This window comes from Nicotiana tabacum, chromosome 4 (assembly GCF_000715075.1).
Source record: "Nicotiana tabacum cultivar K326 chromosome 4, ASM71507v2, whole genome shotgun sequence".
Taxonomy (NCBI): Eukaryota; Viridiplantae; Streptophyta; class Magnoliopsida; order Solanales; family Solanaceae; genus Nicotiana; species Nicotiana tabacum.
In genome coordinates this window covers 122,045,694-122,070,321 of record NC_134083.1, presented here as the reverse complement: position 1 = coordinate 122,070,321, position 24,628 = coordinate 122,045,694, and the positions used below count along the sequence as shown (strand labels likewise).

Here is a 24,628-nt window from a genome sequence, read left to right as displayed (position 1 = left end):
GTATTCACGTTTTCTTACTTGTGTGCAGGATACAAGATTGATTTCTCCGGTGTATGACTCGATCTTCTTCAAAGGAAGTGATACCCTACGAACCAGAGTTGTAGAAACAACTGCGACAACTGAGAGAAGAAAGAGAATTAACAGAAAATTTCTTGGGTCACACTTCGACTCAAGATAACATGGCAAACAAAGAGATTGATAGAGTAGACTTAGCTACAAGAGAGGCAGCACAACAAGAAGTTGCACGGATAGCAGCTGAAGCAGCTCGGAGAGTTGATGAGGAGACTGTCGAAGATGGCGGGGGTCGAAGATTCAATCTAAACCGACCCTTTGTTGAAGACCAGTTCGAGAATGCAGCACCCAGGCCTGGAAGATCATTATGTTACTATGCCAGATCATTCTACAATCAATGACTGTCAAGTGTTAGACCTCCACCCATAGCAGCAAACAACTTCGAGTTAAAGCAAGGCTTGCTTCAAACCATCCAAAACAACTGCATCTTCAAAGGGAAGGTGAATGAAGACCCAAACAATCACTTGATAGACCTTGAAGAAATCATGAACACATTCCAGTACAATGGAGTATCAAAAGATGCGGTCTACTTAAGGGCATTCCCCTTTTCATTGAAAGATGACGCGAAGCACTGGCTTCGTAGCTTACCCGCAGGGTCGATCAGGACATGGGAAGATATGACCAAAAGGTTTCTTCACAAGTACATCTCAGCTGCAAAAACAGAGAAATTCAGAAGGGAAATCCACAATTTCTGCCAGAAGGAGACAGAAATGATTTTCGAAGCTTGGGAAAGATTCAAGGAGATAGTTAGAAAGTGTCAGCATAATGGAATTGATTTGTGGATGCAACTCCAGAATTTTTAGGATGGACTGACATCTTCCTCGCGATGAACTCTGAATACTACATATGGAGGTCCACTAATGAAGAAAACTCCGGTAGAGGTTCTCTTAATCCTTGATGAATTATTTGAGAATGCTAACTAGTGGTCGGCTGAGAGTAATGATAGAAGAAAATCAGTTGGGCTCACCAGGTGGACTGTAACACATCCATTCAAGCCCAGCTAGACTTTTGTGACCAAGGTACAAAGTGAGCCGCAAGCAGCATGTGACTTTTGTGGAACGGGACACCCTACACATGAGTGTCATTTCAGCTGAGGAAGTCAATGCTTTGGAGAACTATAATAGAGGAAACTACCAAGGTGGGAACAACTATAATGCGATGGGGCAAAGACATCCAGGTTTTTCGTGGAGTTCAGCTAGTGGGAGTTTGAACTTATGTCAACAACATAATCCTAGACCCCAGGGTCAAGGACCACTAGGTTTTCAGAACCAGCAGAGGCAGCAGTACCATCCAAAACAATCAAATCAGTCTAGTATGGAAGATCTCATGAAGGCGTTCATCAGCAAATCAGATGAAAAATTTAAGACTCAGGGCACGACTATCCGTAATTTAGAAAGGCAAATGGGATAAATTGGAAATTTGTTATATGAAAGGGCTCATGAGACTTTACCCTCTGACACTGAAAAGAACCCAAAAGAAACTGTCAAAGCTATATCTCTGAGAAGTGGCAAAACATTGGCTGACCCAGTAGTTAAAGCTAGACCCGAGGTGGTGAACGAGCAGACTGAGACACCAGAGGAGAAAAAAAGTGAAGAGTAGAAAGGTCATAGTAGTGGGGTACAAAAGGAGATTGAAGACAATAGACATATGCCAGCTCTACCATTCTCTCAAAAGATGAAGCGGGAGAAACTTGACAAATGTTTTGGGCGGAGATGCTATGTGAATATTCCCCTCATAGAGGTACTCACTCAGATGCCTGCTTATGCAAAGTTCTTGAAGGAAATCCTTTCTAGCAAGAGAAAATTGAAGGAGACAACAATGGTCAAGCTTAATGCCCACTGCATTGCCATATTGCAAAATAAAATTCCCCAAAAGTGTGGGGACCTGGGAAGTTTTACCATACCATGCTCGTTGGGGAGTGAGAAATTCGACAAGGCCCTCTGTGCTTCTGGTGCGTCCATAAATCTAATGCCTTTGTATGTGTTCAAGAAACTAGAAGGGGAGCTTGGAATGATAAAATCAATACCAGTGTCCCTATAACTAGCTGACCAGACTACCATTTTGCCTGAGAGAATCATTGAGGATATTCTAGTTTGGGTGGACAAGTTTGTGTTCCCTGTAGACTTTATTGTGGTGGATATGGAGGTGAACAAGAAGGTGCCTCTAATTATAGGGAGGCAATTTTTATGTACAAGCATATCTATCCTTGATATCTATGAGGGGTAGCTTATGCTCAGAGGGGACAATGAGAAAGTGGTGTTCCAGATGAAAAGGATGATGAAATACTCCAGTGATGAGGCGTTTGCCTACTCGTGCTTCAAGCTAGATGTTGTTGGGGAATTGGCTAAAAAATACAAAATTGACAAGATTGTAGGGGATACTATAGAGAGGTGTATTACTCAGTCTGGCACAGTGGAGGATGAAAATCCTGAAAAAAAGAAAGAGGCTGAAGCTCTTGAAACTGGTGATCAAGTGGTTGATGAAGAGGAACTAAAAGAGGAGGCTTCTAGGCTTAGTGTGGAATTGAAAGTCCTCCCTACTCACTTGAAATATGCTTTTCTTGAAACTAACAATTTTTCTATGATTATTTCTGCTTACATGACAGGTACACAGGAGCAAAAGCTGGTGGAGTTGCTGAAAAAGTACAAGAAGACTGGGTGGAAAATGTTCATTGATTATAGAAGTCTGAATGATGCAGCAAGGAAGGACAAATTCCCACTTCTCTTTATTTATCAAATGCTCGAGAAAGTGGCTGGACATGGATGCTACTGCTTCTTGGATGGGTACTAAGGCTACAATCAGATACCCATTGCCATAGAAGATGTTGAGAATACCACATTCTAGAGGTATTCATAGATGATTTCACACTCTTTGGTGATGACTTTCAGGATTGCTTGAAGAATTTTGAGCTTGTGCTTGAACGTTGTGAAGCTACTCACTTGGTTCTTAACTGGGAGAAGTGCCACTTCATGGTGAAAGAGGGAATTGTCATGGGCTACAAAGTGACTGCACATGGAATTGAAGTTGATAGAGCTATGATTGATGTAATTGCTAGGCTCCCTCCACCGACTTCAGTGAAAAGTATAAAGAGTTTTTTAGGACATGCTGGGTTCTATAGGAGGTTCATCAAAAACCTTTCCAGCATTGCCAAGCCGTTAACTGCATTGCTAGCGAAAGATGTCAAGTATGTTTTCACTGTGGAGTGCTTAAGAGCATTCACATTGATAAAGTAAAAGCTTGTAAGTGCGCCTATTATGGTGACACCTGATTGGATCCACCCATTTAAGATAATGTGTGATGCCAGCGATGTAGTTGTGGGGGCAGTTCTGGAGCAAAGAAAAGATAAGATGTTTATGCACATCTACTATGCAAGCAGGACATTGAATGATGCTCAAGTCAACTATGCCACTACGGAGAAAGAGTTCTTTGCTGTGGTCTTTGCGTTTGACAAGTTTAGATCATATCTGGTGGGGAGTAAAGTGATTGTGCACACTGATCACTCAGTCATAAAATACTTGTTGAGTAATAAGGAGCCTAAGCTGCATCTGATGCGGTGGGTGTTGTTGCTCTAAGAGTTTGACTTGGAGATCAAAGATAGGAAGGGCACAGAAAATCAAGTCACAGATCATCTATCTCAACTTGAGAGACCTCTGGTCGAAACAGTTGAAATAAGGGAAGAGTTCCCTCATGAGCTAATGTTTTCCATTGCTACGATAGCTGAAAGGCCGCCTTGGTATGTTGATGTAGCCAACCTTTTGGCTAGTGCATGGTTGCCTCATGACCTCTCTCGTGATCAAAGAAGGAAGCTTCAAGGTGAGGTAAAAAGTTAATTTTGGAATGACCCCTTCTTGTTTAAACTGTGTGCAGATGGTGTGATTCGAAGTTGTGTGCCTGAAGGAGAGATGGCAAGCATTCTGTCTCATTGCCATGAGGGAGCAGCTGGAGGACACTATGGTGGAAATCGCACTGCAGCAAAGGTCAAGGAAGCCGGTTTCTATTGGCCTACCTTGTACAAAGATGCACAGGTGTATGTAGCTGCATGTGACAAGTGTCAGGGCAGGTAATATTAGCAAGAGCGATGAAATGCCTCTCAACCCATTCTAGTATGTGAAAGTTTTGACGTTTGGGGCATTGACTTCATGGGTCCGTTCCCATCATCGCATTCTTATGACTATATCCTAGTAGCCATTGACTACGTGTGTAAATGGGTCGAAGAAATCCCTACTAGGACGAATAATGCTCAGGTGGTGTGTGAGTTCTTACGGAAGAACATCTTTACCAGCTTTGGGACACGTTGAGTGATTATCAGTGACAATGGGTCGCACTTTGTGAGCAAGCAGTTTGCTACATTACTGTCTAAGTATGGGGTCACACACAAAACAGGAACCCTGTACCATGCCCAAACTTGTGGGCAAGTTGAAGTGGCTAACCTTGAACTTAAACGAATTCTTGAAAAGATGGTTAATGCTTCTCGTAAGGATTGGTTTGTAAAGTTGGATGAAGCTCTATGGGCTTACAGATTTGCATTCAAAACAACCATATGGACTTCACCCCTCAAATTAGTGTATGGAAAATTGTGTCATCTACATGTTGAGATAGAACATAAAGCTTATTGGGAAATTAAGATGCTTAATCATCTTCTTAGTCTTGCAGGTGAACACAGGTTGGCGCATATGAACAAATTGATGGAATTTAGACTGGGCGCGTATGAAAATGCATGAATCTTTAAGGAGAAGACAAAGAGGTGGAATGATCGCCTGATTAAGCCAAAGGAGTTTTGTCACGACCCGAAATTCCCACCCTCGGGACCGTGATGACGCCTAACATTTTACTTGCTAGGCAAGCCAACGTTAGATGTATTTATTAACTATTTCTAACAAACATCAAAACGATGTCAATAAAGAAATTGAATAAGTGACGAAATTCAAATACAACCTCGAATCTAGTGTCACGAATACATGAGCATCTAAGATACTACAAATAATGGTCTGAAATAAACATAACTGTCTAACCTAAATGAACAGCTAAAAGAAGTAGAAGGGGACTTCAGAGCTATGGACGCCGTGTAGCTATACCTCAAGTCTCCTCTGGAGAAATGGATCCAAGCAAGTCTACGGTACGCCGATGGGACCAACTCCGGTATCTGCACAAGAAGTGCAGAGTGTAGTATGAGTACAACCGACCCCATGTACTCTGTAAGTGCCGAGCCTAACCTGGATGAAGTAGTGACGAGGCTAAGGTGGGTCACTTACATTAACCTGTATGCAATAATAATAATAATAATAATAGAAAGACATGAATAGAAGTGTAGCAGGTAACTCATATCAACGAAACTCAAATCAACTAGCAGAGAGTCCCGGATAACCAGTCATATAACTCATCTCAACAACCGAGGCAAACTCAACAGTCACAAACAATTATTACTTTATCAATATGTTGCGGCGTGCAACCCGATCCCACAATATCAACTTTAAACTATCTGTTGCGATGCACAACCCAACCTCACCATATAATCTTCTATCAATATCATAGCCATCCTTATTCCGATATTTCAATTCATTAGCTTCCAATTTCATTGCGGCGTGCAACCCGCTCCCCAAATAATGTCAATTAACAGTCGTAACTCAATAACTAAGATTTACAAGAAATCATACATCAAGAGAACAAATGTACGACAATAGGGAATAACATGGTAATCAAAGAAACTCGAACTACTTAGATGTCTCAACATTACCAACTCAGCGATATCTATTTTTAACAATACGTACAAGTGAAACTACTTCAATAAGGGCAACATTTAATACATAACAATAAGGCAACAAGGTATAAGACAATTTAGATATATGAGGGAAACGAATAGAGACAAGTAGTAAATAGTTATGGAATCAGGGAGGGGATGGGCAATTTAATACAAGAAATGCTAAATGGCAAGTAGCAATTATGGCATGGAAGTCAAATAAGCATATCGCAGTTAAGGCATGAAACAAGACATAATACGAAGCAATGAAGATAGGGAAAACAAGTAATGTAATGGTTAAGTCGTGATATAAAGTAATTAATGAAATATGGGAAAACATGGAAACAAATAATTTGATGGAGTATATACACTCGTCACCTTGCACATATGCCGCTACACATGTAATTCACATAGCACATAGCTCAAGGGTTCCTAATTCCCTCAAATCAAGGTTAGACCTAACACTTACCTCACTCTGCAATCAACTCAAAGTTCAATCACGGCCTTGCCATTCGAAAAAGTATCCAAACCAACCAAATCTATAAACTTATTAACCAAACGATTCAAAATAAGCCTTAGAAACTACCCAAGAATGAAAGAGGTTCAATTTAGATCATTATTGGAAAAGTCAACAAAAGTCAACCTCAAGCCCGTTTGGTCAAAACCAAAATTCGGACCAAAACCCGAACACCCATTCACCCCCTAGCTCGGTTATGTAATTAGTTTTGAAATCTGACCTCAATTCGAGGTCGAAATCCCAAATTTACAATAATCCCTAATTCTACCCAAATCCCTAATTTCTACGATGAAAATCCTACATTTGATATTGAAAACTTATGAAATGTAATGGGTAATTGAAAAGGAATAGATTCAAGTCACTTACCAATGAATTTAGGAAGAAATTCTCTTGGGAAAAATCGCCTCTAGGGTGTTTAGAGTTCAGCGTTTAAAAGAAATGAGATAAATCCCATTTTACCCCTCTTTTACGCAACTGCAGTTATCGTAATTACGACATATAGTTCGCAATTGTGATGATCACAAAAGCTATCAACCCTTTGCAAATGCGAAAGAGTCACTGAGCCTGATATCTTCGCAAATGCGATAATTTTATCGCAAATGTGAACCAAGGCTGCCGCAAATGCGAACAATCGACTCGCAAATGCGAGTTTGCCTCAGTCTTACTTTAGTCGCAAATGCGATAATTTTATCACAAATGTGAACCAAGGCTGCTGCAAATGCGAACAATCGACTCGCAAATGCGAGTTTGCCTCAGTCTTCCTTTAGTCGCAAATGCGACTCAAAAGTTTGCGAATGCGAACCTGTCCCCCTTCGCATCTGCAGACTTCATTTCGCAAAAGTGAAGCTGACCAAACCCCCATCATCTTTGCATATGCGAGCTTGACCTCACATTTGCGATCATGTCCTCGCAAATGCGAGATCTACAGACCTGATGCACCAGCACTCTTCTAAGTTCAAAAATCACTCACTAGCCTATCTGAAACTCACCCGAGCCCCTCGGGCTCCAAACCAAAAATGCACATAACTGTAATAACATCATACGAACTTGATCGTGCGATCAAAACTCCAAAATAATACCTAGAATTATGAATCGACACCAAAACAAATGAATTTTTCAAAGAAACTTAAGAACTTTCAATTTTTCAACCGGATGTCTGAATCACGTCAAATAAAATCCGTTTTGCACCAAATTTTGCAGACAAGTCATAAATACTGAAACAAACTTATACCAAGTTCCGAAACCAAAATCCAAACTCTGTAGTAACAAAGTCAACTTACGGTCAAACTTAGGAATTCATTTAATCTTTAAACTTCTAGTTTTCAACAAATTACGTTAAATCAAGTTAGGGACTTTCAAACTTGATTCTAGGCATGCCCACGTCCCAAATCATGATACGGACCCACCAGGACCGTTAGAGCAGTGATCCAAGTTTGTTTGCTCAAAACGTTGACCGAATTCTACTCAAATGAGTTTTAAGGCACAATTTCATATTTTTATCAATTTTTTACATAAAAACCTTCTGAAAAGAGACACAGATTGTGCACACAAATCGAGGAAGGCTAAACGAAGATATTCAAGGTATCAGAACACATAAATGAAGGGTAAAACTATAGATGACCTATCGGGTCATGATATTCTCCACCTCTAAAACAAACGTTCTTCCTCGAACGGACTTAACAAAGAACCTGGACTGGTGAAAAGGTGTGGATATCTAATCTGCATGTCCGACTCGGACTCCCATGTGGCTGCCTCGATCGGCTGACCTCACCACTGCACTCGAACTGAAGGATAACTCCTAGACCTCAACTGTCGAACCTGCCAGGCTAGAATAGCCACCAGCTCCTCCTCATAAGTCAAATCTTTGTCCAACTAGACTGGGCTGAAATCTAACAAATAGGACGGATCACCGTGATACTTCCAGAGCATGGACACATGGAACACCGGATGGACTACTGATAAACTAGGTGGCAATGCGAGCTTGTAGGCCACCTCACCTACTCTCTCAAGAATCTCAAAGGGTTCAATGTACCTAAGGCTCGACTTGCCCTTCTTTCCGAACCTCATCACACCCTTCATGGATGAAACCTAGAGTAATACCCTCGCTCCAACCATGAATGCAACATCACGAACTCTACGGTCAGCATAACTCTTATGCCTAGACTGAGCGGTGTGAAGTCGATCCTGAATAATCTTGACCTTGACCAAGGCATCCTGTACCAAATCTGTACCCAATAACCGAGCCTTATCCGGCTCGAACCATCCAACTGGTGAACGGCACTGCCTCCCGTATAATGCCTCATAGGGAGCCATCTAAATTCTGGACTGGTAGATGTTATTGTAGGAAAACTCCACAAGCGGCAAGAATTGATTCCAAGAACCCCCGAAATCCATAATACAAGCACGAAACATATCCCCCAATATTTGAATAGTGCACTCGGATTGTCCGTCTGTCTGGGGATAAAATATTGTGCTCAACTCAACCCGCATGCCTAACTCACATTGTACGGCCCTCCAGAAGTGCGAGGTGAAATGCGTACCTCGATCAGTAATGATATACACGGGCACACTATGAAGACGGACGATCTCGCGGATGTAGATCTCAGCTAACCGCTCTAAAGAATAGGTAACTGCTACTGGAATGAAATGTGCCGACTTGGTCAACCTGTCCACAATGACGCATACCACGTCGAACTTCTTCTGAGTCCATGGGAGTCCAACAACAAAATTCATAGTGATACACTCCCACTTCCACTCAGGAATCTCTAACCTCTGAAGAAAACCACCAGGCCTCTGATGCTCGTACTTTATTTGCTGACAATTTAGACACCGAGCTACATATGCAACTATATCCTTCTTCATTCTTCTCCACCAATAATGCTGCCGCAAGTCCCGATACATCTTAGCGGCATCTGGATGAATAGAATACCGAGAACTATGGGCCTTCTCAAGAATCAACTCACGAAGCCCATCCACATTAGGCACACAAATACGACCCTGTATCCACAAAACCCCATAATGTCCAATAGTAACCTGCTTGGCACCATCGTGCCGCACCGTATCCTTAAGGACAAGAAAATGGGGATCATCATACTTATGCTCTCTGATGGGCTCATACAAGGAAGACCGAGCGACTGTGCAAGCTAGCATACAACTAGGATCTGAAACATCTAAGCCTCATAAACTGATTGGCCAAAGACTGAACATTTGCTGCATGTGCTCTCTCACCAACTAGGATGTAACGACCCAACCAGTCATTTTGCTTTCTAGATCCCAGTTCACCTAAATAAGACTCCATGTAGGTGCTTTTACTATTTTATGACTCGCGGGGATGATTAGTTCGGGATTTGGAAGGGTTCGGGTTGAAATAGAAACACTTAGTTCCTTAGTTTGGCTTTAACACCTCGGAGCCAGGATTTGACAGTCTCAATAGGTTTGTATGTCAATTTTGGACTTCTGCGTATGTTGAAAGTTGTCTTATTGAAAGTTTAAAAGTTCTTTAAATTTATTTTGGAGTAGGTTTTGGTGTTATCAAGGTCCGTTTGGGATTATGAGACTAAGAATAGTTTTGTATGGTAATTTAAGACAAGCACGAAAAATTTTGTGCCATTACGAGTAGTATAAGTATGATTCGGCGCGTTCAGAGTAAGTTGGAAGAACTAGAAGTTCATAAGTTGATTCAATTTTGTTTGGGGTGTGATTCTTAGTTTCATTGTTGTTTTCTGCGTTCTGAGGGTTCTAGCAAATCTGTATCATGTCTACATACTTATTGGTATGTTTGGACAAGGCCTCGGGGGCCTCGGGTGCAATCCGGACGATGCACAGTTCGATTTTTGAGCTCAAATGGCTGCTGGTGCTCCAGTTCTGGTGTGCCCGCATCTGCGAGCTCACAGAAGCGAGCCCAGGGCCGCAAAAGTGCAAGGGACCGGGGTGTCTTGTGGTTGCAGAAGTGGGGAAATGGCCGCATGTGCGGGATTTCTATCGCAGAAATAGCCTGGGATCGTGGCCTGTAGACCGTAGAAGCGGTGAAAGTTCCGCAGAAGCAAAATCGCTTCTGAACCGTAGGTGCGCTTGGAGGCTGGCCAGACCTGACCGCGGATTTGACCTAGCTTCCATAGAAGCAGTTCCGCAGATGCGGGAGACCATCCGCAGAAGAGAAATCACTGAAGGCAATGAGGTCGTTTAAGACAGACGTAGACCATTGTTTTGACTCATTTCTTTCATTTTCTTGGGCAATTTTGGAGGTTTTGGAGAGGGGTTTCCACCTAGGTATTTGAGGTAAGTAATTTCTATCCAATGTGGGTTAAATACCTAGATTATGGGTAGATTTTAACATGAAAATTTGTGAGAATTTTGGGTTTAGATAAAAAATCTAGGTTTTGATAAAAATGAGATTTACCCACCAAAATGGTTGTAGGATTGAGTGAAAATTACATATTTGAGTTCGTGAGGTTATGGTTAACAACTTTCTTCGAATGTTTCCGGAATCCGGGCACGTGGGCCTGGGGGTGAATTTTAAGAATCTTCTAATTTGGGTTGGGTAATTATTCTAATAGCTAAATCATTAACTTTTGAGTGTATATTGATTAATTTATACAACATTTGACTAGTTTCAGATTGTTCGGCATCGAGTTGAGGCTTTAGGGTCAATTTTAGGCCGGAAAGCGAGCTTTGAGACAAGGTAAGTCTCTTGCCTAAATTTGGGTTGGGAATTTACCCCATATGTGATTTAAATTGCTATTTTCTTCTAATTGTGGGGGCTACATACGCACGAGGTGACGAGAGTCCGTGCGTAGCTACTAACTATGCTTATGTACGGGTAGTTTAGGACCCGAATCATGAAATACTTGTAATGTTTGCACCCTACTTGTTAATTAAAGTATCTAAATTATATTGAAACTTTATAGAGGAATTGTAAAATACCGAATTTCACTTACTTGAGTTTTGGCGGGTTACTTGACCGTTAATAAAAATTGTGTTTCGTTGTACATTAGCCTTGTATTAGCCCTTAAACCGATTGTTTATAAAGTATCCTCTCTTCTTGTGGAGCGGGTCGAACGCCTTGACAGTAGATAGATGCATCTATGGTTCGTACCGATCGATCCTTGACAATGTACACGTTATTCTGGATCAGGCCGTACGACCTCTGAAAAATCATGTGTGATAACACTCTAAGTGTAATTATATATTTGATATCTTTTCATGGCTTGAGAGGCTAAAATTATATAAGACAGAAAGTAATTTGCGACTTACCATGGGTGAAAGAATTATTTACTTCTGACTTGTTATTGAGTTATTATTATTATTCTTTACATAGCCCATGCTTAATTATAACTTCTGTATTTCTTTACTGTTAGCCCATAGTAAGTGTCAATGTCGACCCCTCATCACTACTTCATCGAGGTTAGACTTGATACATAATGGGTACATGTTATTTATGTACTCACGCTACACTTCTGCACTAACCGTGCAGGATCTGATGCAGGTGCATCTGGCGGTCACACCGGTGCGCATCCCCGATACCTTGAGGCCTAGTGGTGAGCTGTTTCCTGAGCCATTCTGCAGCACCTATAGCTTTTCTTTTGTACTTATTTTCTGTCTATTTTATTTCAGACATTAGTTAGAGTTTTGTATATTCTACTAGTGCTCATACACTTGTGACACAAGGTCTTGGCACACATTCTAGTAGACTTTATGGTTTTGGAGTAATTATATATTTATGATTACACTTAATTGTTTTTGTTTTATTTATTAAACTTCCTACTTATTAAATCTCTTAATAAATGGAATTTAATTACTTGGAAACCTATTAAAAAGAGCAATCACGTAGTTAGTTCACCGTTGGCTTGCCTAGCGGCGATGTTGAGCGCCATCATGGCCTATAGGAGAAAGTGGGTCGTGACATGGGATATACGCAACGCTACCCATACTCACTGCCTTTCTATTCAAGGCATCGACCACCATGTTGGCCTTCCCGGGATGATACAAAATGGTGATATCATAGTCTTTCAACAACTCCAACCACCTGCTCTGCCTCAAGTTGAGATCCTTTTGCTTGAACAAATACTGATGACTCCGATGGTCCGTGAATACCTCACACGACATGCCGTAAAGATAGTGCCTCCAAATCTTCAGCGCATGAACAATGGTTGCCAACTCTAAGTTACGAACAGAGTAATTTTTCTCGTTAACCTTCAACTGCCATGACGCACATGCAATCACCCTACCATCCTGCATCAATACTGCACCGAGTCCAATACGAGATGCATCACAATACATCGTGTTGGATCTTGAACCTGTGGGTAACATTAACACTGGCGCCGTAGTCAAAGTAGTCTTGAGCTTCTGAAAGCTCAACTCACACTCATTCGACTATCTGAATGGGGCAATGGGGTCAATCTGGTCAATGGGGCTGCTATGGATGAAAACCCCTCCACAAACCGGCAATAATAACCCATCAAACCCAGGAAACACCATATCTCTGTAGCTAAAGTAGGTCTAGGCCAGTTCTGAACTACCTCAATCTTCTTAGGACCCACCTTCATGCCCTCTGCCGATACAACATGCCCCAAAAAGGCGACCGAGCCTAACTAAAACTCACACTTTGAAAATTTGGTATATATCTGGCTATCTCTCAGAGTCTGAAGTACAATCCGAAGATTCTGCTTGTGCTCCTCTCGACTGCGGGAGTCAATCAAGATATCATCAATGAATATGATCACAAAAGAATCCAAGTAGGGCTTGAACACCCGGTTCATTAAATCCATAAATGTTGCTGGGGCATTTGTCAACCCAAATGACATAAGTAGGAACTCATAATGCCCATACCGAGTCCAAAAAGCCTTCTTAGGGACATCAGATGCCCTAATCTTCAACTGATGGTAGCCAGACCTCAAAATAATCTTTGAAAACACTTTTGCACCTTGAAGCTGATCAAATAAATCATCAATCCTCAGCAACGGATACTTGTTCTTGATAGCGACTTTGTTCAACTGCCGATAGTCTATACATATCGTCATCGATCCATCTTTCTTCTTCACGAACAACACAGGCGCACCTCATAGCGAGATACTAGGTCTAATGAAGCCCGTATCAAGAAAAACTTGCAATTGCTCATTGAATTCCTTCAACTCCGGTGGGACCGTACAGTATGGTGGAATAGAAATGGGCTAAGTGCCCGGAGCGAAATCAATACAGAAGTCAATATCCATGTCGGGTGGCATCCCCGGTAGATCCCTTCTAGATCATATGTCGAGCCTTCACATAAGAAATAACTCCACTGGTAGAGTGGCCAGGAGCCCCTCTCCACTCTAATCAAGGCAACCCCAACATAGCTAAGGTCACCGTTTTGGCGTGACTGTCCAATATAGCATGATAAGGTGACATCTAATCCATACCCAAGATAACATCAAAATCTACCATATCAATAAGTAGAAGATCTAAGCTAGTCTCAAGACCCCCAATAGTAATCACACAAGAGCGATAAACACGATCTACAATAATAGAATCTCCCACAAGTGTGGACACATACACATAAGCACTCAAAGAATCATGAGGCACAACCAGATATGAAGCAAATTAGGATAACACATAGGAATAAGTATATCCCGAATCAAATAGAACTGAAGCATCTCTATGGCAAACTGGAACAATACATGTGATAACGACGTCAGATGACTCTGCCTCAGGCCTGGCTGGGAAAGCATAACATTGGGGCTGGTCCCCACCACTCTAAACCACGTCTCTAGGATGTCCTCTACCTGGCTAGCCTCCACTTCTAATGGCCTGACCTCCACGTTTAACGGCCTGACCTCCACCTATGGCTACCTGACCCCTACCTCTAGTTGTCTGCGCGGGCGGTGGGGTAACCGGTGCCGATATGATGGCACGAGAACCCTGCTGAGATCTACTACTCAACAATCTAGGGCAATAACTCCTGATGCGACCTATATCCCCATACTCAAAGCACTCTTTCGGCTGCTGAGGCTGCTGAAATGAGGACTGACCCTGACAGTCCGAATAGCCATTGTAGTTACTCTAGAGTGGTGGTGCACTGATAGGAGCTGAACATGCACTGAATGTTGGTTGCTCAGAACGAGACCTATAAGAACCACGACTTCCCAAAGTGCCGTGGGCTACCTGAAGAGCTAATTGAAACGACCTAGGAGGACGACCTCTACCAAAAGAACCCCTGCCTCCAGATGAGGCACCACTGAACCCACCGAAATGATGAGGCCTCTTATCTACACCAGCCCCCTCTCTTGAGCACAAAACAACTAGTTCATCTATCAATATCTACGGCTGTCTGGAAGGAAATATCACTCCTGGTCTCCTTGGTCATCTGAAGCCTGATAGTGTAAGTGAGTCTGTCAATAAATCTCCTCACTCTCTCCCTCTTAGTAGGAAGCAAGATGGTGGGGTGGCGAGCTAGGTCCACAAATCGAGTCTCATACTGGGTGATGTCATAGAACCCTGCTGAAGACGCTCGAACAGCCTACAGTACTCCTTTGTCTTAGTGATGGGAAGGAACTTCTAGAGAAATAGCTGCGAAAACTGATCCCAGGTAAGTGTAGGCGACCCAACTGGTCTAGTCAACATATAATCTCTCCACCATCTCCGGGCGGAACCAGTCATTTGAAATGCTACAAAATCGACCCCATTGGTCTCAACTATACCCATGTTGTGCAATACCTCGTGGCAACGGTCCACAAAATCATATGGGTCCTCAGAAGATGCACCACTAAAATAAACAGGAAAAGAGCTTGGTTAACTTATCCAACCTCAACATAGCCTCAGAAGACAAAGCGGGCCTATCACCGTCCTGTGCCGTAACAACCGGCTAAACCACCCCAACTGGCGAGGCTGCCGGAGTCTAATTCTGGGGAGCCACCTGCTCAGGGGTGTGAGTAGTGGGAGTTTGTGCTCTTCCCCCAGCCCGAGAGACGGCTAGTGCCACTGGGAATGTACCGGTCTGGGCCACACTTTCCATAAGGCCCACCAAACGGAATAGGGTGTCCTGAAGCACTGGAGTGGCTATGAACCCCTCCGGGACCTGAGCTGGTTCGACGAGTACAGTCTGAGCTGGAACCTCCTCATCAACATCTACCTGAGGCTCCACTGTGTGTGCTGCTGCTTGAGCTCTAGACTGAGCTCTACCTCTGCCTTGGCTTCCGGCTCGACCTCAGCCTCGAACTCTGCCTCTAGTCATAGCTGCCACTGGGAGCTCGTGCTCCTGTCCCGCTGCTGATGTCATGCGTGTTCTTGCGATCTGCGAGAGAAGAAGAATAGAATGGTTCAATAATCAATGATAGAATAAACTCGCACGACATAGTAAGAAAGAGGTGATATTTTTCCTAAACTCGATAGCCTCTAGAAGATAAGTACAGATGTCTCCGTACCGATCCTCCAGACTCTACAAAGCTTGCTCATGATTCATGAGACCTAGGCAACCTATTGCTCTGATACCAAATTGTCACGACCCGGAATTCCCACCCTCGGGACCGCGATGGCGCCTAATATTTCACTTGCTAGGCAAAGCCAACGTTAGATGTATTTATTAACTATTTTGAACAAACTTCAAATATGATGTCAATAAAGAAATTGAATAGTCTAAAACAAGATAAATAAGCTAATAAGTGACGAAATTCAAATACAACCTCGGATCTGGTGTCATGAATACATGAGCGTCTAAGATACTACAAATAATGGTCTGAAATAAACATAACTGTCTGAATCAAATGAACAACTTAAAGAAGTAGAAGGGGAATTCAGAGCTACAGACACCGTACAACTATACCTCAAGTTTCCTCTGGGTAGTTGGATCCGAGCAAGTCTACAGTACGCCGTTGGGACCAACTCCGGTATCTGCACAAGAAGTGCAGAGTGTAGTATGATTACAACCGACCCCATGTACTCTGTAAGTGCCGAGCCTAACCTCGACGAAGTAGTGACGAGGCTAAGGTGGGTCACTTACATTAACCTGTATGAAATAATAATAATACTAATAATAATCATAATAACAGAAAGACAGGAATAGAAGTAAAGCAGGTAACTCATATCAACAAAAGTCAAATCAACCAGCAGAGAGTCCCGAATAACGAGTCATATAACTCATCTCAACAATCAAAGCAAATTCAACAGTCACAAATAATTATTACTTATATCAATATGTTGCGGCGTGCAACTCGATCCCATAATATCAACTTTAAACTATCTGTTGCGGCACGCAACTCGACTCTATCATATAATCATCTGTCAATATCATAGCCATCCTTATTCTGACATTTCAATTCATTAGCTTTCAATTTCCGTTGCGGCGTGCAATCCGCTCCCCAAACAATGTCAATTAATATTAGTAACTCAATAACTAAGAATTTCAAGAAATCATACATCAAGAGAACAAATGTACACGGCAATGGGGAATAACATTGAGATTAAAGAAACTCGAACTACTCGGATGTCTCAACTTTACCAACTCAACGATATCTATTTTTAACAATAGGTACAAGTGAAACTACTTCAATAAGGGGAACATTTAATACGAAACTATAAGGAAACAAGGCATAAGACAATTTTGATATATTAGGGAAACGAATAGAGACAAGTAGTAAATAATTATGGAATCAGGGAGGGGATGGGAAATTTAATATAGGAAATGCTAAATGGCAAGTAGCAATTATGGCATGGAAGTCAAATAAGCATGTAGCAGTTAAGGCATAAAACAAGACATAATACTAAGCAATGAAGATAGGGAAAACAAGTAATGTAATGGTTAAGTCGTGATATAAAGTAATTAATAAAATACGGGAAAATATGGAAACAAGTAATTTGACGGCGTATATATACTCGTCACCTCGCACATACGCCGCTACACATGTAATTCCCATAACACATAGGTCAAGGGTTCCTAATTCCCTAAAATCAAGGTTAGACTCAACACTTACCTCACTCTGTAATCAACTCAAAGTTCAACCACGGCCTTGCCTTTCGAACAAGCCTACAAATCAACCAAATCTAGCAAATTATTAACCAAATGATTCAAAATAAGCCTTCGAAACTACCCACGAATGAAAGAGGTTCAATTTATATCATTATCGAAAAGGTCAACAAAAGTCAACCCCAGGCTCGCTTAGTCAAAATCGAAATTCAGACCAAACCCGAATACCCATTCACCCTTGAGCCCGGTTATGTAATTAGTCTCAAAATCTGACCTCAATTTGAAGTCTAAATAAAAAATTTACAAAAATTCCTAATTTTACCCAAATCCCTAATTTCTACCATGAAAATCCTAGATTTGATGTTGAAAACTTATGAAATGTAATGGGTAATTGAAAAGAAATAGATTAAAGTCACTTACCAATGAATTTATGAAGAAAATCTCTTGGGAAAATCACCTCTCGGGTGTTTAGGGTTGAGGGTTTGAAAGAAATGAGCTAAATCCCGTTTTCCCCCTCTTTTACCCAGCTATAGTTATTGCAATTGCGACACATTGTTCGCAATTTTGATGATCGCAAAAGCGATCAACCCTTCGCAAATGCGAAAGAATCACTGAGCCTGATATTGTCACAAATGCGACAATTGTATCGCAAATGCGAACCAAGGCTACCGCAAATGCAAACAATCGACTCGCAAATGCAAGTCTGCCGGAGGTCTTCCTTTAGTCGCAAATGCGACTCAAAAGTTTGCAAATGTGAACTTGCCCCCCTTCGCATTTGCGGACTTTACTTCTCAAAAGAAAAGCTGACCCAGCCCCCACCATCTTCGCATATGCGAGCCTAACCTCCTATTTGCGATCAGGTCCTCGCAAACGCGAGATCTGCAGACTTGATGCACCAACACTCTTCTAAGTTCAAAAATCACTTCGTAGACTATCTGAAACTCACCCAAGCCCTTCGGCTCCAAACCAAACATGCACACAAGTGTAATAATATCATACAAACTTTCTCGTGCGATCCAAACACCAAAATAACACCTAGAATTATGAATCGGAGACCAAAACAAATGAAATGTTCAAAGAAACTTAAGAACTTTCAATTTTCAACCGGACGTCCGAATCACGTCAAATCAACTCCATTTGGACCAAATTTTGAAGACAAGTCATAAATATTGAAGCCATCATATACCAAGTTCCGGAATAAAAATCTGAACTAGTAAAAACAAAGTCAACTTACGATCAAACTTAGGAATTCTTTAAACCTTTAAACTTCTAGTTTTCAACAAATTATGTTAAATCAAGTTAGGGACTTTCGAATTCGATTCCAAGAATACGCCCAAGTCCCAAATTATGATACGGAACCATGGGGACCGCCAAAATACTGATCCGGGTCTGTTTGCTCAATCAATGATCAAAGTCAACTCAAATGAGTTTTAAGGTACGATTTCACATTTTCATCAAATATTCTCTTAAAACCTTTTGGAAAGAGACACGGACTATGGACACAAATCGAGGAAGGGTAAACGGAGATGTTCGAGGTCTCGAAGCATAAAAATGAAGGTTAAAACTATAGATGACCTATCGAGTCATCACAAGTTTCATGAAGGGGAAAAAGTCTTACTATATAATAGTAGACTTAGGTTGTTCCCAGAAAAATTCAAGTCATGATGGACCTGTTTGTATGTGGTGAAACACGTCTCGCCGTATGGTGCCATTGAAATATAGGATGAGGAAGGAAATAAAATCTTTAAGGTGAATGAGCACAGGTTGAAACCGTACCTTGTTGGAGGATTTGACAAGCAATCCTCTAGCATCGTGATCAAATGAGCCTATGTGGTAGAGTCAAGCTGACGACTATAACTCAAAACTACTTCTAACCCTTTTTTTTCTTTTGTAGAATAGTTAGATAATTATAATGTAGGATTATTAGAGTTTAGGAATTTTGATAATTGTTTGAACAGGTATGAGCAAGAATTGGACACAAAATAAGTACAAAATGGAGGTGGGATGCAAACCGTAGGCTAAAACGTGAAAAAAATCGAAACTCTGAGAAAATTGGCCTAGCGTACCGCATGGGGCACCGTGCTAGGACAAAGGTCTATTTCTGACAGAGAACCAACTCTTTGAATTTACCCACTACCGCGCCGCGTGGGGCGCCGCACCCAGTGGCGCGATAGTGCAAATATTTTCGGCTAGTTTTTTAAAAAAAAATAAAATAAAATAGTGGAAAAAGTTAAAAATAACGAGAACCCATGTATATAGGCCCGTCTCACCCCCCTTTTTTCCTTCCATTATCTTATTCGCTTCTCAAATACTCTCTCTAAACTCACCCCCAAATCCCTCATTCTTCTTCTTCTTTAAAGTTCTTCCCATCAAATTCTCCTATCTCCATCACTCATCAAGGTAAGTTCTCTTTTCTTATCTCTTTTCTTTTAGTAGTAATTTTAGGTAATTTAGTTAATATCTCTAACCCTAGGTAGTTTTTCAATTTTTTTTGTTATATTCATCTTTTGGCCAAAAGTTTTGCTTAAACTTGAGGGGTTTTCATTGTTCTTATGATTGTGGTGGATTTTTAGTATGTTTTGGTGGAATTGGAGTTATTTTATGATGAAGTTTGGTGGGGGTGCTACTATGGATGAAAATTGGTGAATTGTGTGTCAATTTGTATACTTTGTGCTATTATAAAGATGTGGTGATGTTAAGGTTGTGGTGAGTGGTGTGTTTGATGTGGTTGTATGGTGGTTCTGCCCCACTTTACATTGAATTGGTATGGTGAAAAATTTGCCCACAATGTGTTTGTTGAAATGCCTTAGTGACATAAAATTATGTAGTGTTGCTAACTTAGAAGGGAAGTGCTTAATTAGAGAATTTTTGTTATGAGATAATGAGATGCTTGATGATAAGTGTGGGGTGGAGGTCATTATGTTGTGAATCCTTAACGTGTTAGCCCCGAGTGCTAGGTGCTAGGTTGACCACCACATGCTAATGTGTTACTAGGTGCTAATTGGGGTATCCGATTCATGCTAAGTACTTGTGTACGTTGTATTATAACTTCTTAATTTTGTTAGTGGTAAATTAGAATAACTTCTTATTCTTCTTTTCTTAGTTACTAGTTTAGCTTCTTAATTTTGTATTTTAAACTAGTGTAGTCCATGGTTATGTTGTTGTAATATTATGTTGGTGGTTGGGTGGGTTGTTGATTACTTGTGGCGTGCTTTCAATTGGGTAGTCTGAGTCCCCGATATACATTGTACTTGTGAACATGCCAATAACATAAGTGTGGGGTGGTTACCCCGTTTGGTCTTGTTTTTGTTTGAAGTGTTGTGGCTAATTTTGTTCGTCTTGTGCAAGTACAATATCTTGCCGTCGTAGCAAATGTTCAAACACAGGTTCCTCTGAGGTTGCCTCTTGTAGCCGTCGAGGGGTAGGCAAGCACCTCCCCCTACCCCAGTAGAGGAGGAAGAGGAGCGCATTGATCCAGATGCGGATGTAGTACCGAGCTACAAGTATGGCATTCGGGTTGTGCCAGCTCATGCTAGGATGTGGTATCGGACCTTTGTTCTGGCGGTGAGTCCCGACCCGGAAGTTAGTATTGATGATGGCAAGCTAGCCAGGAAGTACTCGTGGATTTACAACAACATCAGATACCTGGGTTTTGAAAGCTTGTTCCATCCTGGTGAGCCGGTGAAAATGAACATGGTGAATGAGTTCTACGCCATCTGGCAACCCGAGGCCAGTTTAGATGCGGTGTATGAAGTGGAGGTGAGAGGAAGGATGATTCCCTTTTCCTTTCGGGTATTAAATCAAATCATGGGGTTCACTGAAGTTGCTGCGTCGGCCCCCCCCCTATCTTGATATTAGACGACGGTTGTGTGGCACGGTCTCTCTTGCCACATGGACGCAAGATGCTAATGAGTTACACAAAGACATGAAGAAGTGTAATTTCCAGCGTCCCGCCGGAGTCATTCTCCGGTTGATTAATGCAAAGATCATGCCTACCTAGAATGCAAAGATCATGCCTACTCGGATGAAGTTCGATCTTGGTAAGATTGTGCTTGAGCACATGGCTCGAGTATGACCACTTGGGGACCGCCACATGTAATTCCCGAGCAAGATCACGTGGCTTCTGAGGACGCACCATATGGAGGAGGAGTTCCATTATGACCAAACGATTCTGGTGATGAGGCCTCTTAAGGCATTTGATGTCACAGTTGTGACAGACCCCCCTTTCTGTTGCTGTTCATATGGATCAGAGATTACTTCGTGTCGAGGAGACACTGCAGCTGCTATTTGCGGATATGCGCCTTCACGCTACTCGGGGGAGACTGATTTAGTAGAGCTGTAGAAGGACCACCCCCTCTCCGCGGTCACTCAACAGTGGTTGGGCTTGGCTGATGGAGCACATATGCTACCGGATGAAGACGTAAACTTTATTCCCTCCGATGATGAGGAGTACCTGCGCACCTTTGAGAGTGTTGATGAGGAGTAGGCCACGGTCCTTAGGGAGTTACCTTATTCACCCTTGTTTTACTGTTTTGCATTGGGGACAATGCAATTTCTTAAGTGTGGGTTGGGTGCTCATATTTGGTTGTATTTGTATTTGTTTCTATTTGCCAGTTGGTTTTGGTTGATTTGTTTCTTGCTTTATTTGACAATATGGTCTGTAAATTATAACTCTGAATTCTATCGGCATGTAATAGTTAGTAATTAATCTTTTAGTTTCGACTCATCCCGACTATGGATTTTGTCGACTGGTTTTGTAACACTCCGTATATCTGAATTAGTTATGGATGCATTAAATGAGTATTAATGTGAAGTCATATCGGGATGAGTATGGGTGGAAATCGTTGTTTAGTAATCAAGACCGATAGTGAGGTGCATAAAATTCGATAGAATCTACTAAGTTTATGGGAGGTACGTTTTATAGCCTTAGTCAGTGCAAGGTCATGAAAACTCACGGTCATAGACAGTGCAAGGCTAGAAAAACTCAGCACCCCAGACAGTGCAAGGCACTGTCAAGGGCATCAACCTCAGCACCCCAGACAGTGCAAGGCACTATAGTTTTGGCACCTCTGATTGTGCCTTGCATAGTTATTTTGGCGCCCCTAACGATGCCTCGTGCCGGTGATATTTATCCGAGCTACTTTTATTTTCTCCTCAAGTTTTGGGACGCGTACACTTATTTAAACCCTACCTTGAAAGGGAAGCTCTCAAGAACCTAACTTTCCCAAGGTCCCTCCATCATCCAAGGTAAGTTCTAACGATGATTCTAAGTTAATTCTATTTCTCTAACACCTTATTAACATGGATAAATCCTTCCACTCATTAGATATTCGATCGAGACACCATTGTTGAGAAAAGAAACCCTAGAACTCAAATTCAAGAGGATTGAACGTCAAAAAGGTAATGTTTCTACTCCCTAATCATTTATAGCTATGAATTGATGAGTTTTGATAGAATAGTAAATGGGTTTGATAAAGAGAACCATATGAACAATGCTAGGGTTTTGGGTTGTTGACTTATGATTGTTGTAACCATTTGGGAGATGAGAAATGGTGTTAGTTACATCTATTTGGGATTGTAGAATCACCTAGAAGTAGTAGAATGAGAACTTGGTGAAGAAAAGTGTCACGACCCCAAATTCCCTCCGTAGGAGGTCGTGATGGCACCTAGTCTCTAGGACTAGGTAAGCCTATCAATGCGGAATAATCATAAATATCTGAAATAAATAAACTACAATTCAAATAATTACAACTCCCAAAACCCGGTAGAAATAAGTCACAAGCTTCTAAAATTTATTCTCAATATTTCTATGTATCAAGGTCTAAAGAAAAATAAGGAAGCAACATAAAATGATAGAAGGGGACTCCGGAGTCTGCGGACGCTGGCAGATATACCTCGAAGTCTCCGTGCGCAGGTAGCTTCACTGACGTCTAAACTGGTAAGATGTACCTGGATCTGCACAAAAAGATGTGCAAAAGCGTAGTATGAGTACACCACATCGGTACCCAGTAAGTGCCAAGCCTAACCTCAATAGAGTAGTGACGAGGTCAGGTCAGGCCCTACTGGAGAATAGATAATGACATGGAAAAATGTTTAAACAATTTAATAAGATAAAAATGACTGCGGAAATGAATCAAATAGTATGTCACATTTAATGACACCAATTAATTGCAAATAATATCTCGTGGAATCAAAACAGAATTTCCTTTCAGCTTTATGAAAATCACAACAATTAATCGAAGGCAACTATGACCATAAATCAATATCAACAAGGGCACTACCGAGGTACCACCTCGTAGTCCCAAATCATAAATAAATTCACAATATCTCATTTCCTTATATCACCGCGGGAGCCTTCACAATTTATTTAAAAAAATATTTTTCCCGAAATAGCATCCCGCGTTTTAGCCACCCTTATCACACCGCATGACTTCTAGTAGTCACCCCTACTAGCCACGCGTATCAAGCCACCCTTATCTCACCGCATGCGTTTCAATACCCAGACCTTATACCACCGCATGCGTATCAATATCACAATATATCACAATTTGCACCTCAAGTGCCCAATATTTCAATTTTCCAAAAATAAATCAACAACAATATTTTTCAATAATAAAGAGCTCACGGCTCATGCCAAAATAATCCAAAAATAATATTTTTTCACAATAAAGAGCTCACGGCTCCATCACAATGACTACCAAAAATCTTGCGAAAATAATCAGGAATAAAATAATTCAGGAAAATAATATTTCATATTAATAATACTTAATTTAAAGAAAATCAACCTTCAAATAATGCACAGTATAAAAGAAACCAAGTTTCAATCAAACAGGTAAAACAATTAGCAGGAAAATGTCAAGCAAATTTAAGGTATACAAATCAAATCATTAATGGAGAATATAACAAGATTTAATAATTTAATTAATATGTAACAGTTATCTTCATAATTTGAACACATAATCTTTCACATTTAGTCCGTGTACACGCTCGTCACCTCGCGTATACGACTTTCATCACATTACAATTAATACCAATCCTAGGAAAATTTCCCCCACACAAGGTTAGACAAGTCACTTACCCCGACTTGCTCCAATTTAACCAAGTATTATGCTTTTTCCTCGATGTTTCGACGCCGATCAACTCGTATCTAGTCATAAGTAATTCGATACAGTCAACAAAAATTATAGGAATCAATTTCATAAGAAAATACTACATTTTTCAATAAAATCCGAAATTAGCTCAAAATTTGCCCGTGGGGCCCACATCTCAGAATCCGGTGAAACATATAAAATCCGACAACCCATTCAATTACGAGTCCACCCATACCAATTTTACCAAAATCCGATAATAATTCGACCTCCAAATC

At 41.3% G+C, this 24,628-nt stretch overlaps 1 protein-coding gene and 1 non-coding gene across 2 annotated transcripts in view; one reads left to right on the top strand and one right to left on the bottom strand.

Moving 5' to 3' along the window:
* Positions 1–737: 737 nt before the first annotated feature.
* On the bottom strand, positions 738–844 carry LOC142180444 (small nucleolar RNA R71). The gene has a single exon (XR_012709069.1). It is a non-coding gene; the product is annotated as a small nucleolar RNA R71 (small nucleolar RNA).
* A 2,518-nt stretch (positions 845–3,362) lies between these two features.
* LOC142180097 (uncharacterized) overlaps positions 3,363–24,628 on the top strand; it is a 55,913-nt gene continuing 34,647 nt past the window's right edge. Inside the window, exons 1-6 of the mRNA XM_075251022.1 lie at positions 3,363–3,546; positions 3,646–3,885; positions 3,940–4,132; positions 4,382–4,725; positions 5,097–5,188; positions 20,674–21,021. Of these exons, the coding sequence (XP_075107123.1) occupies positions 3,363–3,546; positions 3,646–3,885; positions 3,940–4,132; positions 4,382–4,725; positions 5,097–5,188; positions 20,674–21,021 (1,401 nt within the window). The remainder of the gene's footprint in view (positions 3,547–3,645; positions 3,886–3,939; positions 4,133–4,381; positions 4,726–5,096; positions 5,189–20,673; positions 21,022–24,628) is intronic.